Source organism: Rhyacophila brunnea, unplaced genomic scaffold (genome assembly GCF_057557595.1).
Source record: "Rhyacophila brunnea isolate RB1 unplaced genomic scaffold, BYU_Rbru_1.0 scaffold_7, whole genome shotgun sequence".
In the NCBI taxonomy this organism is placed as follows: domain Eukaryota; kingdom Metazoa; phylum Arthropoda; class Insecta; order Trichoptera; family Rhyacophilidae; genus Rhyacophila; species Rhyacophila brunnea.
The window spans coordinates 2523976-2540809 of record NW_028233339.1 but is presented as its reverse complement, the minus strand read 5'-3'; the positions used below and the strand labels follow the sequence as shown (position 1 = coordinate 2540809).

The window sequence follows — 16834 nt, the reverse complement described above, 5'->3', positions numbered from 1 at the left end:
ATAAAGATGGGGTTAGAGTGGCTGTTCTAAAAATATATAATCTTCGAAGGCGAGTGCAATTATCACGAACCACAATAAACCTGTCTCGGCCGGGCACAATAACGATGCAGTTTATTGATTTTCCTCGGAACTTGTAAAATTATCCAATCAAAACGAGGCTACAATGTAAAGTGATTTTATTAGCTAATAGAGCGACATTGTTGAATGGATGAATAATAATGTTGGCACTTTCCTCAAATCACCCCATTTCACATAATAAGTATTATACCAATTAATAGTCCGACAACATAAAACTGAACCTTTTGATGTTCGGTAGTGTCCGGCTATGGTCGGCCAGTACACGAGCGTCTAATAAGGAAACAGCCTATATTATACGTAGAAAATCGTCAAAGTTACTCACAATATGAATAAATTATTAAACTACTGTCCACAACAAGATCTCGGCGATAACATAAAGTCGCTTTAGTCGCGTGTAGGAGATTTTTTGTGTTGTCATTTTATGAGAAAACCAATCCGGCGAAATAAAGTTTTTGATTTATAGCAATAATTCTATTTTTAATTAACTATTTCTTTTCTGCAATGAATAATTCACAAGATTTAAGAATGTACCATTCTAATTATTGAACATTTCTGAGAAAATATATTATAACAAGTAGAAAAAATCTTTTTGAAAAAAGTAAAACACCCAGCAGAAATCGAACCGGAATCTCCTGGGTTTACGCCCCAACCCGCGCATTATCCACTATAGCAGGGGGGAGGGCAAACTGCGGCCCACGGGCCGCATGTGGCCCGCCGGGTATTTTTTTGCGGACCGCCATTATTAATTATTTTACTTCTGATTACGAAAAACTTTTTTATAAATTTTTAAAAAATATTGACAATAGATTAAAATTTGTTTAGCAATAGTACGCGATCCATTTTCAATAGATATTGATAGTGTACCGACAGAGCTACAACTTGAGATTATTAATCTGCAGTGTGACACTGATTTAAGATAATTGCATCGTCGTGAAGAAATATCCAAATTTTACAATGCACTTAATTCAGACAAATTCGACCAACTTAAAGATTATGCAAGAAAAATGTTCGTTATTTTTGGATCAACCTATATATTATGTGAACAAACATTTTCGATCATGAACCTCAATAAAAATTCTTTACGATCAAATATCTCCGATGCCCGTTTACAAGCAGTTTTGAGAATATCAACTACAAAATTAACACCTGAATTAAAAAAAATGTACAACAGTTTCATTCTTATCATTAATTTTTTTGTAATGTTTATTTTTCGTGATAATAAATAGTGTATATCTAAAAATGGTACTTTACTTGCGGCCCGCTGCTCATTTTGAATTCTTGAATTTGGCCCTCCATCCAAAAAGTTTGCCCCCCTCTGCACTATAGTATAGTCATACTAAGAGGTAACATACTATTGATGACAAACTTTAACTATTGGCCTTTTTAATATCTGCTCATCAGCGTTCTTCCAAATCAAGCGACTATTGGCGATCAGTTTTTGTTTATTAAATCAAAGTAGGTACCTAATACTTCAATTACTAACCGACGTCACGGATTCCTCCAATATTTTATGATGTAACTTACTCGTACTTGCTAATAATTTTGAATTAACTATTTCTTTTATTCTGTGAAAAATATTAAATATCGATAAATACAAATACATGAATAGCTGAAAATGAGCGGCTGATTTCGGTTTCACCTAAAGTTAAGTCCAGTTAAGGTAGCATACGTATATATAATATATATTATGTATGTATTCAACTCATTTCAAAGCGTTGGCGTCTAGCGGGAGTCTGGATGCTTTCGAGATGTGCCTGTACTGACGTATCGAGGCGATTTCCTGAGTCTAATCACATTAACAACGATGAAGTTGTAAGATGACTCAATACGATAAGTTATCTAATACCTACTATCGAGCGCAGAGGCTGCATACTTTTGCCGTGTTTTCTGTAATAAAAAGTATATATGATTTACTCCAGCTCATAATGCAGAGAAATGTGGATGGCAGCAGACGCGTAGACAGAAGGCGATTCTCTTGCAAGCATGCCCTAACCAGTCGTAGTCCGAAGAACATCATACCTGGTATCTTGTGCCGCTACTACTTATAGAAGTTTATCGTATACGAGCATTCTCATTTCCTTTTGAATACTATAACAATACACAAGGCCAAATAACGGTAGTATTCATGAAAGAGTAGTGTAGTAGTAGCAATGAAACAATTATAGAAACACCCAGGCATTGATAAAATCACGCGGATGTATTGTGACCTCACCAGGTCGAACCCGGAGTCCCTGAGTACTTTACGCATCGGAGTATGAGGTGCCACCATATTATAATGGGCCATAGTATTTTCATTAGGCCAAGTGTCGTAGTTGAACACCGTCTTTATTAAAAAAGAACCGTTGGCTCGAATAGAACAAAGTTTCCCAACCGGTGCGCCACGAGCGACTAGGAAGTGTGACGCATGGTTCAGTAAAATTCAAACGTCTAATTAACGTCTGGCGATATGTTGTATTTGGAGCAATGGCATCGTTTAATTTTTAAACGTTTCTATGGTGTAATATAAGGCAACAGCATTTTTTTCATGTGAAAATATTGTCAGCTGAATGCAGAACTATTCTAACTTACAATTAAAATTTTTGCGGAGAGTTTTTTGAAACAACTGAAATTATTTATTATTTTTATGGATAAATGTACATACGCATCATATTTTAGTAGAATTGTTGATAAAAAGAATGGTGCATACACTTGTCCATATAAATAATAAATAACTGAAGTAGGCTGTTTCAAAAAACTCATCTGCAAAATATTTCAAATGTGAGTTAGAATAGTTCTGCATTCAAAATTCGCAAAATTTGTAAATTTAAGACTTGAAAAAAGTTGTAGGAACCTACGTAAGTATTATTCAGCGAGAATTGTATATGTTGAATAATGCGCAGTAAAACGAAAAATGTTGGGAAGCATCGTTATAATTATACAACTGGCTGGATATTATTTTAACAGTGAAAATACCTAGTATTTCTTCGCGGATTCAATTGAATACCATACTACAGTGTATTGACAATATTCGCAAATACAGGACATAAAATGACCCTGTGAAAAGTCCAGCAGATCATTAATGTGCAATTTATTTTATTTCTCTCAGAAGAGCATAACAATTAATTAGAATCGTTACGACTGATGGATAGCTAGTAATAAATCGAATACAACTGTAATGAAATGTTAGTAATAATCACTGGAATGTTTATGTACGCAGAAAGGTTCGGCGAAGATGTTCACATTGCGGGGCAGGTGGAACTTACGAAGTTAATTCGGTGTCGAATAATTATAAAATGAATCGCAACCGAGTGACTTTTTGCACGGCGTGAATTGTCAATGGTGGTGATATGCGTGAGAGATGCCCTTATGGAGATGGAGAGGCGCCATCCATTTGTACAGCTGAGAGACAAGAAGTAGCGGCATTTGACACATTGGACATTTCTCCAGAGAAATGTGCAACAAACCAGCGGCATACATTATCGGTTAAATTTTAACAGAAACGCTTTACAGTATACAACGAAAATGAGTGAAAAACCAAAAACATTAAAGAAAGCCTTTTCTAGAAGACAGAGCCTAAAAATATTCTATAGGTGTTATTTAGCCGACAATTTTCAACCTTGAATATCTCTCTGTGAACCGACACAAAAACTACAAAGAGTAAATTATTATATTACTTAGATCAACAATTTCGATTGACCAACCAATAATTATGGCATATCTATAAGATAGACTTTTGACACGGCCGCGTTAATTGCCTTTCGTAGTCAAGTGCGTAAGATGCTGGCCTATCACCCATATCACAATATTAATATGATCTTCTCAAAGCCTAGGTGTTTGTGATTGTTTCATTTATATTACAAAATTGTACTACTGTTTCACAACACTACTTAACTGTCATTGGGTATCACGGCCTGTTGTAGTATTAATAAAACTATCAAATATACCCCGTATATGCCACGTGCATAGAATGCCGGAGGATATACCACTAAGGCGGGCTATGTACGCAACCCCGGTGGGCAAGAGAGGACCTGGACGACCGGAATTGAGATGGCTGGACTGCACCAGAAGAAATTTAAAAACGCTCGATCAAAGCAACTTGAGAGTGTCGGCGCTGGTCCAGGATGGAGGATGTTTTTTAAGGAGGCGAAGATCCGCCAAGGGCTGTAGTGCCATTAGTAGCGAAGGAGGTAGGCTGTTAATATCCGCCATAAATAGTGTACATTAAACTTTGTTATTAATACGTATTTGTTTTTATTGAAATAAGACTACAATTTACAGATGGAGTTGGTTAATTTAAAAAAAATAATTAGATATCAGAATCAGATAGACGAGTATTTTTTGACTATTATCTATTATGGCTTGGTTTTAGCAGAGTTTAATTGAATTTTAAAAACTAGCCAACCCCAACCTGTAAATTGTAGTCTTATTTCAATGAAAACAAATACTTATGACTAACAAAGTTTATTGTGCACTATTTATGGCAGATCTTAATAGCCTACCTCCACCCTTCGCCACAAAGTGCCATAAATGATAATGATTAAATATAAAATTCTTTCACATCTCTGATAGACAGCTGCTTTTACAATATTGCGATGAACATTGAAAAAATCGCGTATCACACACTCTAAAACGTCAAACATATAGCTACTATACAATGGTATATCAAAATATCTGTCAAACACACTATTCTCATCAAATCAAGTTATTTAGTCTCTCTCTCTTATTGCAGTTATATCGTTCTGTAAAATACCTACGGTTTTGTAATTCCGCTATAATTATGCATTGAGTATACTCTCAACTTGGAAACCAGCTTCCATAGTAAGATATCAGCAAGCATTCGGAATAATAAAGACAAATTGCATTGATATTGGTTTATGCATAAGGCACCGCCACGTGAGAAAGACATTGCCATGCAGTTCGCGAGAACAATCAGGGGACGGTGCCAAGTCACACAGCGTTTAAAGAATACGTGTTTTTTTAACATTCGCCAATCGATCATGAACCAACCTTCAGCCTTCTCGTCTCTGAGAAGGTCTCCTTGGAAGTCCAGCGGCTCCAGTAGATTCATCAGCTTGGCAAGTTTGCTCCACGGATCTGACTCGCTCCTGGAAAGAAATAAAAACATGAGAGACTGCATTACATAAAACGTAATAATATTATTCTTAACGTGACATTGTTTATTTAAGAGTAAGATTTTATAGAAGATATGTATAAAAAATTCTCATGCATTCATTAATGCTATGACACTTCCTATTAGTAACGGCAATATAGTAGTTTATCGTGCGTAGTGATGCAGTGTCTAAAATTATCGTTAATAGATAAGAAAAAAGATAATGTAGCCTACTGATAAAATGCCTGTGCATCACCACCCTAAATTAAAGTAGATATCGAAAAGGATTGTATTGGATGACAAGTTTTTTTTCCCTACCATATCAGATTCTAATAAGATCATATTATGGGCCTGAAAGGATGAAGAGTAACAGTGCCAATTATCATAATTTCGAAAAAACATCGATAATTTTTCAGATATGGTATTAAGTGGTTATTTTGGCCAGCAGACTATAAAAAGGGTTGATATATGCCAGTCTCGAAGGGTGGGCGAAGGTTGTTAAGATCTGATATAAATATTGCACACTAAACTTTGTCAGTCAAACGTATTTGTTTTCATTGAACTAAGACTATAGTGTTTGTTAGTTTTTAAAATTTAATTAAACCCTGCCGAAAACAATCCATAGTGGATAATATTCAAAAAATGTTCATTTATCTATAAAATAACAAAAATTATGCCATTCCATACATACATCATTTTAGATATTTATAGATAGAAGAATATTTGTTATCGATTATAGCATAATGAATTTAAAAAAAAAAAACTAACTAACACCACCTGTAATATGTATTCTTATTTCAACGAACAAATAAGTACTTATGACTGAAAAAGTGTGCACTATTTTTGTCGGATCACCCATATCATACGAGGGTGGGTCAATAATTCCTTAGAAAAAAGCATTAAAACAGTTTTTATTTTTGTATTTTTTTTTATTTCTCAACATAATCTCCTTGGAGCTCAATACACTTGGTCAGACGTTTCTCAATTTTTTTTAAACCGTCAGAAAAATAAGTTTTCGGAAAGTCCTCAAAATAAGCATTTGTCCGATCGATGACTTCTTCATTTGAAAAAAAACGTTGTCCACTTAGCCATTTTTTTAAGTTTGGGAAAAGGAAAAAGTCACTGGGGGCTAAATCTGGCGAATACGGTGGGTGGTCGACCAATTCGAACTTCAATTCTTCAATTTTAGCCATTGATCGTAAACATGTGTGAACACGGGCATTGTCCTGATGAAAGAGGATTTTTTTCCTGTTTAAATGAGGCCGTTTTTCTTCAATTTCGTTTTTTAGCTGGTCCAATAAAGATGCATAATAATTCCCTGTTATTGTTTTTCCTTTTTCCAAATAGTCAACGAAAATAATTTCACGTGCATCCCAAAATACAGTAGCCATAACCTTACCAGCTGATTTTACGGTTTTCGCCTTCTTTGGACATGGTTTGTCTTCGCAATCCACTGCTTTGACTGTTCTTTCGTCTCGGGAGTATAGTGGTGTATCCATGTTTCATCTACAGTCACAAAGCGACGAAAAAATTCATCCGGATTGCGTTGCATGAGCGACAACAAGGCTTTAGAGGCCACCACCCTATTGCGTTTATTGTCGACTGTGAGCAAACGCGGCACCCATCTTGCAGAAATATTTTTCATGCCCAATTTGTCATGTAAAATAGAAATGACGCTACCTTTTGAGATCCCTGTAACCTCAATTATCTCACTCAACTTTAATCTTCGGTCACTTAACACCATATCGTGGATTTTATTGACCATTTCTGGTGTAGTCACCTCTACAGGACGTCCTGAGCGTGGTTCATCCTTTGTTGATGTACGACCACGTTTAAATTCATTTAACCAGTTATAAATAGTTGCAAGTGAAGGAGCAGATATGCCGTGAACTAAATCCAACTCATTTTTGATTTCCTTTGCTGTTAACCCTTTTATATTAAAATGTTTAATAACAGCTCTAAACTCAATTTTCTCCATTTTCCATTTTTCCATTTTCCACAAGCAAATTTTTTTTTTTAAATGTACGAGAAACACACAACAACCCGACCAATCTGATTGAAACTTCGCAGCATACTGAATCGGTAGTGCCGCTGCATGAAAACAAACCGCTTACAGTACTAGTCGCGCCACCTGTCGGCTTTTCTAAGGACTTATTGACCCACCCTCGTGCCTAAACAATTTTGGTTTGGTTTAGGCAGGGTTTAATTGAATGTTAAAACCAACCAAAACCATGTGCAAACTGTATTCTTAGTTCAATAAAAACAAATAAGTGTGACTGACAAAGTTTAGTGTGCACTATTTATGTCGAATCTTAACAGCCTACCTCCACCCTTCGCCACTGATATATGCAATATAATATTGATTTGAAAGAACTTTTTTAATGCAATTTGTTTTATCCAAGACATGTGTGTATTTAGATTTTTTAAATGTTAAAACCCCACTCTACTGTAGAGACACTGAAACTACTAACCCAGAAACGAAAATACTATTCGTTTGCCAAACTGCAATGAAAACAGCTTGCCCGGAAGAAGACTATAACGATTATTTTATTATTTGACGATTTATATGTACCTTTACCAACGGATAATTCAGATTGGTCACATTATAGTTGGGTATATACTATAGTTAGAATGTCATTATAAATCAAAGCCTTTTCGAAATGGTGCCACGGAATAAGGCAGCACGGTATTCAAAAATAATAATTTAATGAGTGTTTTTTTCTACAAATATAATTCGGTCACACGTTAAGATTTCGTCGAAATGTATCATAGTGATTGATTGCAGTAAGAAATAAACGAGTAATTAATAATGCCCACCTCCACGTGGAATAATTTAGTCTAAAAGTTCAACGTCGAAAGCGGCAATGCGCGCCCAAGGCGGCGAGGAGATCAACGAAAGCTGTTAATTCGCCATGTTTTTCTAGATCCCATCGTGGGTTTTAAACCTATAAGTGGCTGCTTACAGGAAGCCAAGACTGGGCGAAGCAATCTCTGTGACCGTTATCCGATTAAAATGTGTGTATTAAATTAAGTCATTAAAGTTTCTCATTATGACGGTGGCAGTCACAAAATCGAATGATTTTCTTCTTCGCTCTATCGCCAAACCAATTACCTACTGCGAAATTTATCTCCAGTGCAAATTATTTGGCAATTCGCTCAATCGGTGCCCAGTGGCATAATTTGCCGTTCGATCTTGTGAATCTAATATATTTAATATACTCATACCCTGCTGCTGTAAATATAGTCTTGAATACAAGAAAAAACGCTAATCATTCGGCAGAGGTTCTATAATTTCTTCGATATAAATTGAATTATACAGCATTGTACGTATATAATATAATCCAGCACTTGGATAGACTTTCATACTATTTTTTTAACAATGTCCTTACTTTTTCGTACAAGGTGGTTAGTAATTTTTGAACAATCACAAACAGCCACGCTTTGAGAAAAACAAATAAATATTGTGGCCTCACCGGGAATCGAATCCAGAACTATCGGGTAGAAGGCCAACGCCTTACGCACTCCACCACGAGAGCCACCGACTTTCATAGTATTATAAATGTAACATTATTTTAAAAACACGACTTAGTCAATATAATTTATAGTATTTGCCTAATCAGACCTACTCATACCAAATCTAGGTAAATTCGTATTACATAATATCCAATAAAATATGGAATGTTTTATAATTTATGGCAATTTCAACAATAGATCCCATCTGTCACTCTTTTTCAAAATTGCATACTTACATAATTTACCTACCTATTACCCCGTTTACACGTGTATACTGTTGACAGCAGGGAACTCAGAAATAATGGGAACTGAAATACCCAACGGGTAAGGCGATAGCAGGTAACCGTCTCGAGTAAGGAAGAATCCGGGTTAAACTTACACACGTGTCAAGAATACGTTGTACGTCTAATACTGAAAACTGCTCTCGGTTTATGCATTTACGCTCATTTAATGTTGGTGTATTATTGCACGTGCATAATGCGTGCTTCATTTTCGTAGGACACTCACACATTCAAAACCCTGCTTCAACGTGCGGCGTATTGAATATAGCCAATCGGTATTCTATTTATTATCTGTTCTGTGGTTGACAGTAAGTATTATCCCGCAGTTGCAAATTTGCATGCATTAATCAAAAAAGTTTGGAAGCTTTTGAATTCTCATGCGATAGTAGCGAAAATGCCGACAAAAAAACGAACTACGCACGAATTATCAGGTTGACCGATTTTCACTACCTGTCAAATGGTACGAAACAGTACCATAAAATGACAACATCGCGTCTCGCTCACTCATAAAGAATGAGATTAGAGAGACAGTCAGCACTTTTACGTGTAAACAGTTATTGTCACGATAGTTTAAAATACGCACTATTGTTGCCAGTAAATCCATGCACGTGTACAGGCGCTATATGTTACATATAAATTATATGCCAATTAAACGTTAGGTATGCCCTTGGAAGTAGAAAAATATCAGAACATTCAAATTGCCTATCTACACCAATTTTTATTTTATTTCCATTTTAAATAGGTAAATATGTAGTTAAACAATGCTTGATATCTAAATGCATTTTAGTGATTCAATCATTTTTTTAATCTCCTGTAAAGTTACCTAGTACTACTTTTGTTGATTAGCCGTATTACCAGAATGCCCGCAATATGTAATGCATATGTAACCAAGATGAATTCAGTTAAATATGTAATCTATCTTCGCCGACGGAGGTATGAAACGCACGCAAAAAATGTACCATAGCAAATTCTATTGCGGAAGAACACGCTATACGTGAAGAAAAATCGGCCTATGCCTACGTATAAGCAGAAATGGCGAACAATTTCAATAATATACTTCAATAAAAACGTGCAAATATAAATTACCAATACAAGTAATTAATTCATCCAGGTCCATCCATGAACGATCACACATTGACCTCCAAACGTCTCGATATTAATTCGCATGTAAGTAACATCGTCAGCTAAATGCAGAACTATTCTAACTTATATTTGATTTTTTTTAGGAGAGAGTTCTTTGAATCAACTTACTGAAATTATTTATTATTTTTATGGATAAAATTGATGAACAAAATGGTGCATACATTTGTCGATATAAATAGTAATTAAAAAACTCTCCTTCAAAATCGAATGTGACATAGTTCTGCATTCAGCTGACGAGTCATGTTGACCTTTCGGCATGCTTATGACGTATGCACACGATAGAGGTTAAATACCCCAAAAACTTTCCTTGTATATATGCACACTGTGAAGTACTCTGTATCTCCCGTATCTGACGTGACCTATCAATCATTCCCGTAATTTCCGTTAGCAAATCAATGGCAAGTATCGTCGTTTTAGTATTTTTCTGCCACAGTGTGTCCTTTATTTTCTTTTGTCGACGTTTCCGCTAGTATTCTTAGAAGAGCCTTTAATTTTCGAACAAATTTAAAGCCTTTTCTAGCTCATACGTACGGTATAAGATAACATAATTATTGCATGATCGGTAAATTCGATGAACTTACATCTTCGCTACAACGAGTTGTCAGGTATCCAATCTAAATATTTTCGCCCACTGTAGAATAGAGGTTTGAAAGCAAGGCGCATGTTCCGTGAGTTGTGGGTTCGAATCGCGCGTCCTCGAAAATCGATGACTACTGAAAACGTCTGATGTATGAAGGATTGACAATGCAATTCGTTTTGCTTTTACTTTGGGTACCTTTCGATGTGAATTTCCGTCACCTTGCGTATTATGTATGGCTTAAAAATGATAAATAAATATTCACATTTTTATTTCATTCCTGCAGAGCTGTCGGTGTACCCAAGGTATCCGACCGCTGATCATGTAACGGTAGAAACAAACGTTTACGAAATACATAAATAATAAATTATCGAATGACCCGCGTGCGGAGACCAAATCATATCTCAGATAGAATTGGACTATTGCAAGTTTATTCAGTGGGATGACCATACATTTACGTACTAAAAACAAATGTATTGCAATGTGGACATATTGTGATCTGTGGTGAAAACGAATACTTCGAACAACAAATGATACAGGGGAGATCTCCAGAAAAAAAACAAATAATCTAAGGAAAAGGATGCATAAGAACACAACCTCGCTAGCGGTCACAAAATGTAGAAAACGTGATGATGAGAACTCCAACATTCGTAGATATTTCAATCAATGATTGATTTTCAGAAAAATATGACAGGCTGTATTTCATTTCAAGAATCACCCTTTCTCTAAGTCAAATTTTCCTATCGACAGCTGCTTTTGCTGAAAACGACGTTTGGTAAACGAAATACAACTCGGAGCTCTAATCACCTGTTTAAGGAACCGATAATAACGCACTTAGTTAAGGTGGACCGCTTAGGATGTCATTGCGCTAGGATGGAGAAAACGCAGTTCCCAAAATTATCAATGACAACAAACTCGGAAGGAAAAAGATAAATTGGAAGATCCGAGTTGAAAAGAATTGACTACGTTAATAGCGACGCCTATATTATATCCAGTTTACACGTGCATGGATTTAGTTCTGACAGTACGTATTATCGCGGCCATAACGTGCAAATTGCAAGACTGCATGCATGAATAAAAAAAGTTCCGAAGCTTCTGAATTTTCACGCGACAATTGGACCGTGCAATGCGCAGTAGAGCGATAGAAGCGAACCTGCCGGTAAAAAAACGAACTACACCACGCACTCATTTTGAGGTTAGCCGATTTTCACAACCTGTCAAATAGTACCATAAAATGACGACATTGCGTCTCGCTTACTATTGAAGAATGAGATTGAAGAGACAGTCGGCACTTTTACGTGTAAACAGTTATTATCGTGATAGTTTAAAATACACACTATTGATGCAAGTATAGTACAGGCACTAAAGCCCATTCATTGCTGACCAGTTAACTACCACAACTCGACCAGTGCTCAAGACACACCTGGCGCGTAGCAATTAGCATAATGAGTTAATTAACTGGTCAGCAGTGAATGTATATGTATCTAATGGCCACATGCCAGGCGTGTCTTGAGTACTGGACGTAAATCCATTCGGTGCTGACCAGTTAATTATCACAACTCGGTCAGTGCTCAAGACACGCCTGGCGTGTAGCAATTACCATGATAATAAAATGTTGTAATTAACTTGTCAGTAGTGAATGTACATGTATCTAATGGCCCCACGCAGGGCGTGTTTTGAGCACTGGACGTATTAATGGTGGATGTTAATGACGCGTTATTATAGAAAACTGGAGACATCTTCTGGAGGTTATCAAGATCCACGTAGCATTGTAGAGATAACGACGAAGAAATGTACAAGTTAATGTCTGGTGTTCCTAATTATAGTGCGGTGTGAATTTCGAATATTATATTTTACAAGGAAGAGACAGCGGAAACTAGTCCCGGTGGCCCACAGTTACTGTATCCACAAATAATTAATAATATTAATCCAGTTAAACGAATTAGTGATAGATGGTCACAATGGCGTGCATGCAACTCAGTGATAAAATTGGGTACAATAGGAGTGGGACAGTGGCGCCTCGTGACGAGAGGAGGGGGAGATCCGCCGACGCCAGGTGAAGGTCGCACGCTCCTCTCCAAATATTCCGACAGGTGCCCGTCAAAATATCATACCGACCGCATTTCGCCGCCACTGGACGACGTGTTCTCGATTCGAGCTGCACAGATACGATGGTAGCGCATCGCAAGGCGGGATCATAATAATATTATTGACCGGATTAACCGCGCGGGAAAGGGCAATTAATCAATCATTGGAAATTAGACTGAGTCAAAACTAAAACAATACAATGTCATAATAAATATTTACATATGTAGAATAACTAAAACAGACGTCTTATATTATGTACATACATATCCTCTCATAACATAATATATAGATACACTAGCAGTAGCACCCGGCGCTGCCCGGAAGTGGAATGGTTTAATATTTGAAAATAAAATTCCAAATTTAATACGTAGAGTGCAAAGGATTGAATTTAAAAAAGTAAAAACATATAATATTAAGGCTTTGTTAATATTAGCAAATTAATGTTAGCAAATATCTCTTTATATCTACTGCTGAAGGAACTGTCAAAATGGACACGATTCACATTAAATTGGATGTCTTATCAATACTAGTATTGCTATTTATGTGGAAAATTGTAAGAGCTACGATTGTGATGTTAACACACAATATAGAAATTGTTTTATCTAGCCACTGAAACAAAAAAATCGAATTTTATGAAAATTGGACTTGATCCATAATTATTGTGAAACCACCCATTCATTTCTCAATATCTTACTTTTATTTTAATTATGTTAAGTGATCGCCAACGTAGTACATAAATATTCATCGACTTACAACCCCTTAACTCAGTGGTTTCCAAACTTTATGTTACTACGCCTCCCTTTTAAAAAAATCTAATCTTGGCGCCTCCCCCCTTTATTTCATTAAATAATACAGACACATTTTTAAATAGCCAAAAATGTACTACTTAATACAACAAAGAAAAAAAACTTAATCAAGTATAAAAATAAACAAGATTATATTAATTTTTAAATTAATTTGTTTTTCATGCGATGGATGTGCTTGTTTCTTAGCACAAAGTGCTCTTTTTCTACTAAACGGGGTCGATATTTGGATTTCATTGCAGCTAATGCAGAAAATCGCGTGTCGCATAAAAATATGATGTTACGAATGGTATGGTAGTACCTACTTTACTTACAACTTGCATTCCTTTTCTTTACAAAGCATTATAATATTTCTTCACTTCGATTCAATCAAAATTGAACTAGGGTTTTTGTTTCAATGAATTATCGCAAGATAATTCTACTTATCAATTTTTTCCTTAGTCAATCCAAATTCATCATCGTTCATTGACACATGGATTTTATCATGGGCCCCACATCCTGGAGCGGGCCCCCAGGCCAAAATCTTTGGCGGGCCCACCTACCTATCGCTGAGGTTAAGGGCAGTGTGTTGCTCTAAAGTAGTGTTTCCTAAGTTGTACACGGGAGTTATAATTTTAGTACATATAGTAATCATCATATAGGTATCACGTCAATTGCAATACACAACTACATTATTTAAAACATTTAATAGTCTTAAAACAAAGTAGTGCTTTTTGTAACTATTGGATTAAATTTTTGATGTCTGTTATGCCCGGACCCCAGGTTATATAAACTTTATAAACTTTGCATTTGCAAACTGCAAACCTGTAGCTACATTTGTGAAACTTTTCGCGCCTCCAAGTTTGGAAATCGCTGCCTTAACCTATGACATTGCGCACTTACGACAAATAAAACTAAGTAGTATTGATTGAATATCTTACATAATATGAAAGTGGGCCAAAACGTGAAATAATTAGCTCATATATAAAATTTTCTATGAAAGTCGACTTACGACCAACGTGTATAAAAATATTTTTATTGGCAAAAGCAAATCAGAAAAAATAACGCAAAAATCAGACATAATCTTCAGACACCGGCCGTCATCAGTATAAGTGCATAACGAAACTTTATGAAGGGTTATTGATTGCGATTACTTTTTCACCTAACGCGGAGCGATTTGCGGTGCGTGAACGCGCGTCTGGTTTTGGGAGCGCGGTTCCCACACGCGGGCCGCGGTAAACGGCGATAGGAGATACGAGTATTACTCTTTCGTAACTGGCCACGAAGAATTTTGACAGTTGTCCGCTCATTGTAGTGAGAGAAACAGTTTGAAGGAATAGGTATCGCCCGGAGACGGATAGAACGTACACGACACGGACATACAACTAGAAGGCACGTCCACACTAATTTGAAATGCAATCTGGGAAAATTATACTAAATAATTTATAATTTAATTACAGAGAAAGTACATAAGTTTTAGTTTACTGTTTTTATATTCGGTTTTTCAGTTTTTGGGTCGTTATTATCGCGTGTTATTCCTTCTTTTTCGTTTTTCAACAATTTACTGCTTATCTATGTAATAACACCCGCACCCTTCGGTCCAGAATGGCCGAGCGGTAATGTTTCGGCGTATAATGTCTTGGGACATAATAATAGGTTGGTCAATTGGCGGCGGGGAATATAAAATACCAATCAAGTGGTTCAACATACTACACATTCCTCGTAAATACTTCTTCCACCACCGGTCAAAAATCATCTGTTTTCGAAGCTCAACATAATAATGGCTGCTGTCTTCGTAAGGTTATAAGTTATAAGACTTAAAACCATAAAGCAGCGCCCTCAGAAACAAGCGTTTAGAAAGCGATATTTGGTTCCGATCAAGTACAGATAAAAATCTCATATTCCGCATTACGTTACAGCGTATTCCTATTCGTATAGTGAGCTCTCTTTGCGTGTCATTCTTCCTGATGTGTACTCCCTGGTATTTAAAGCTGGCGTTTTCAAGCCATCGCGAGAAGAATTGTTACACATTCTGTCGATTATCTCTCGAATGCAGCCAAGATAGAGTCGTGACATTTATTTAATCGTAGTATAATCGTCATACCCCAAGATCGGACAGGTTCACTGTGGGGGTGACAGCAATACTCAGTCACGTGGTACCAGTGGCGAAGGGTGAAGGTAGGCTGTTAAGAACCGCCAAAAATAGGGCACACTAAACTTTGTCAGTCATACGTATTTGTTTTCATTCAAATAAGACTACAATAGATTTACAGATGGTGTTGGAGAGTTTTTAAAATTCAATTAAACACCGAGAAAACTAAGCCATAATAGATAATAGTTGAATATTTTATAGATACAATAATATTTTTATTCTAAGTATTATAGTTTGGTTAGGCAGGGCTTTATGAATTTAAAAAAATGCACCAACAATATATGTAATAATATATGTATTCTAATTCAACGAAAACAAATAAGTATAAATGAAAAAGTGTGCACAATTTTGTCGTATCGCCCAAAGTATACCAAAACTATTATGATTTGGTTTAGGTAGGGTTTAACTGATTTTTAAAAACTAACCAACACCATCTGTAAATTGTAGCTAAGTTCAATAAAAACAAATACATACGACTAACAAAGCGTAATGTGCACTATTTATGGCGGATCTTAACAGCCTACCCTTCGCTACTAATATTGACTCTAAAATTATAATTAGTAAATTGTAAAAATGTTTTTCACAATCCATCTGTAGTGTGAACATGTCTTATATTAGACCGCAAATTGGGAATAGGTACATTCGTAATATACGCAGGCAATAATGTGTGCCACGCAACGGCGCGCATTCCGAAAGACGCTGTGCTGTTACCGAGCGACCGCAGAAATTTTTCATTTGCCATCTTCAATGGTAAATGAAAATATACCATCATCGGTACCAGGTCACGTTCAATTGCATCAAAAATTCCTGACGTCGGGGTTAAGCTCGGACACTATGTGTATTAAACGCAAGCACATTATATTTCATACACGTCATAATACATTTTAATTCATTATCTCCTGCAATATGAAATTACTTACATAATTACAGATGCTTTTGGGGTAAGATTCACTACGGTGATTCAACTCTCTTGAATAAGTTTATAATTACAATTAATAACGGTACTCGTATCAACAATGGGTCCCTGTGTCATAAGAACGAAGATTATCTTTGACAGAAGCATATCGACTGAAGAAATGGAAAAGCACGTAATCCACACAAACCGAATTTTACAAAAAGCACAAAAACGTT

General features: G+C 36.1%; 1 protein-coding gene across 1 annotated transcript in view; it reads right to left on the bottom strand.

Moving 5' to 3' along the window:
* The window catches only part of Smg6 (Smg6 nonsense mediated mRNA decay factor), a 202786-nt gene that overhangs the window by 71323 nt on the left and 114629 nt on the right, over nt 1–16834 (bottom strand). The window contains exon 17 of the mRNA XM_085957911.1: nt 5065–5162. Coding sequence (XP_085814037.1) covers nt 5065–5162 — 98 coding nt within the window. The remainder of the gene's footprint in view (nt 1–5064; nt 5163–16834) is intronic.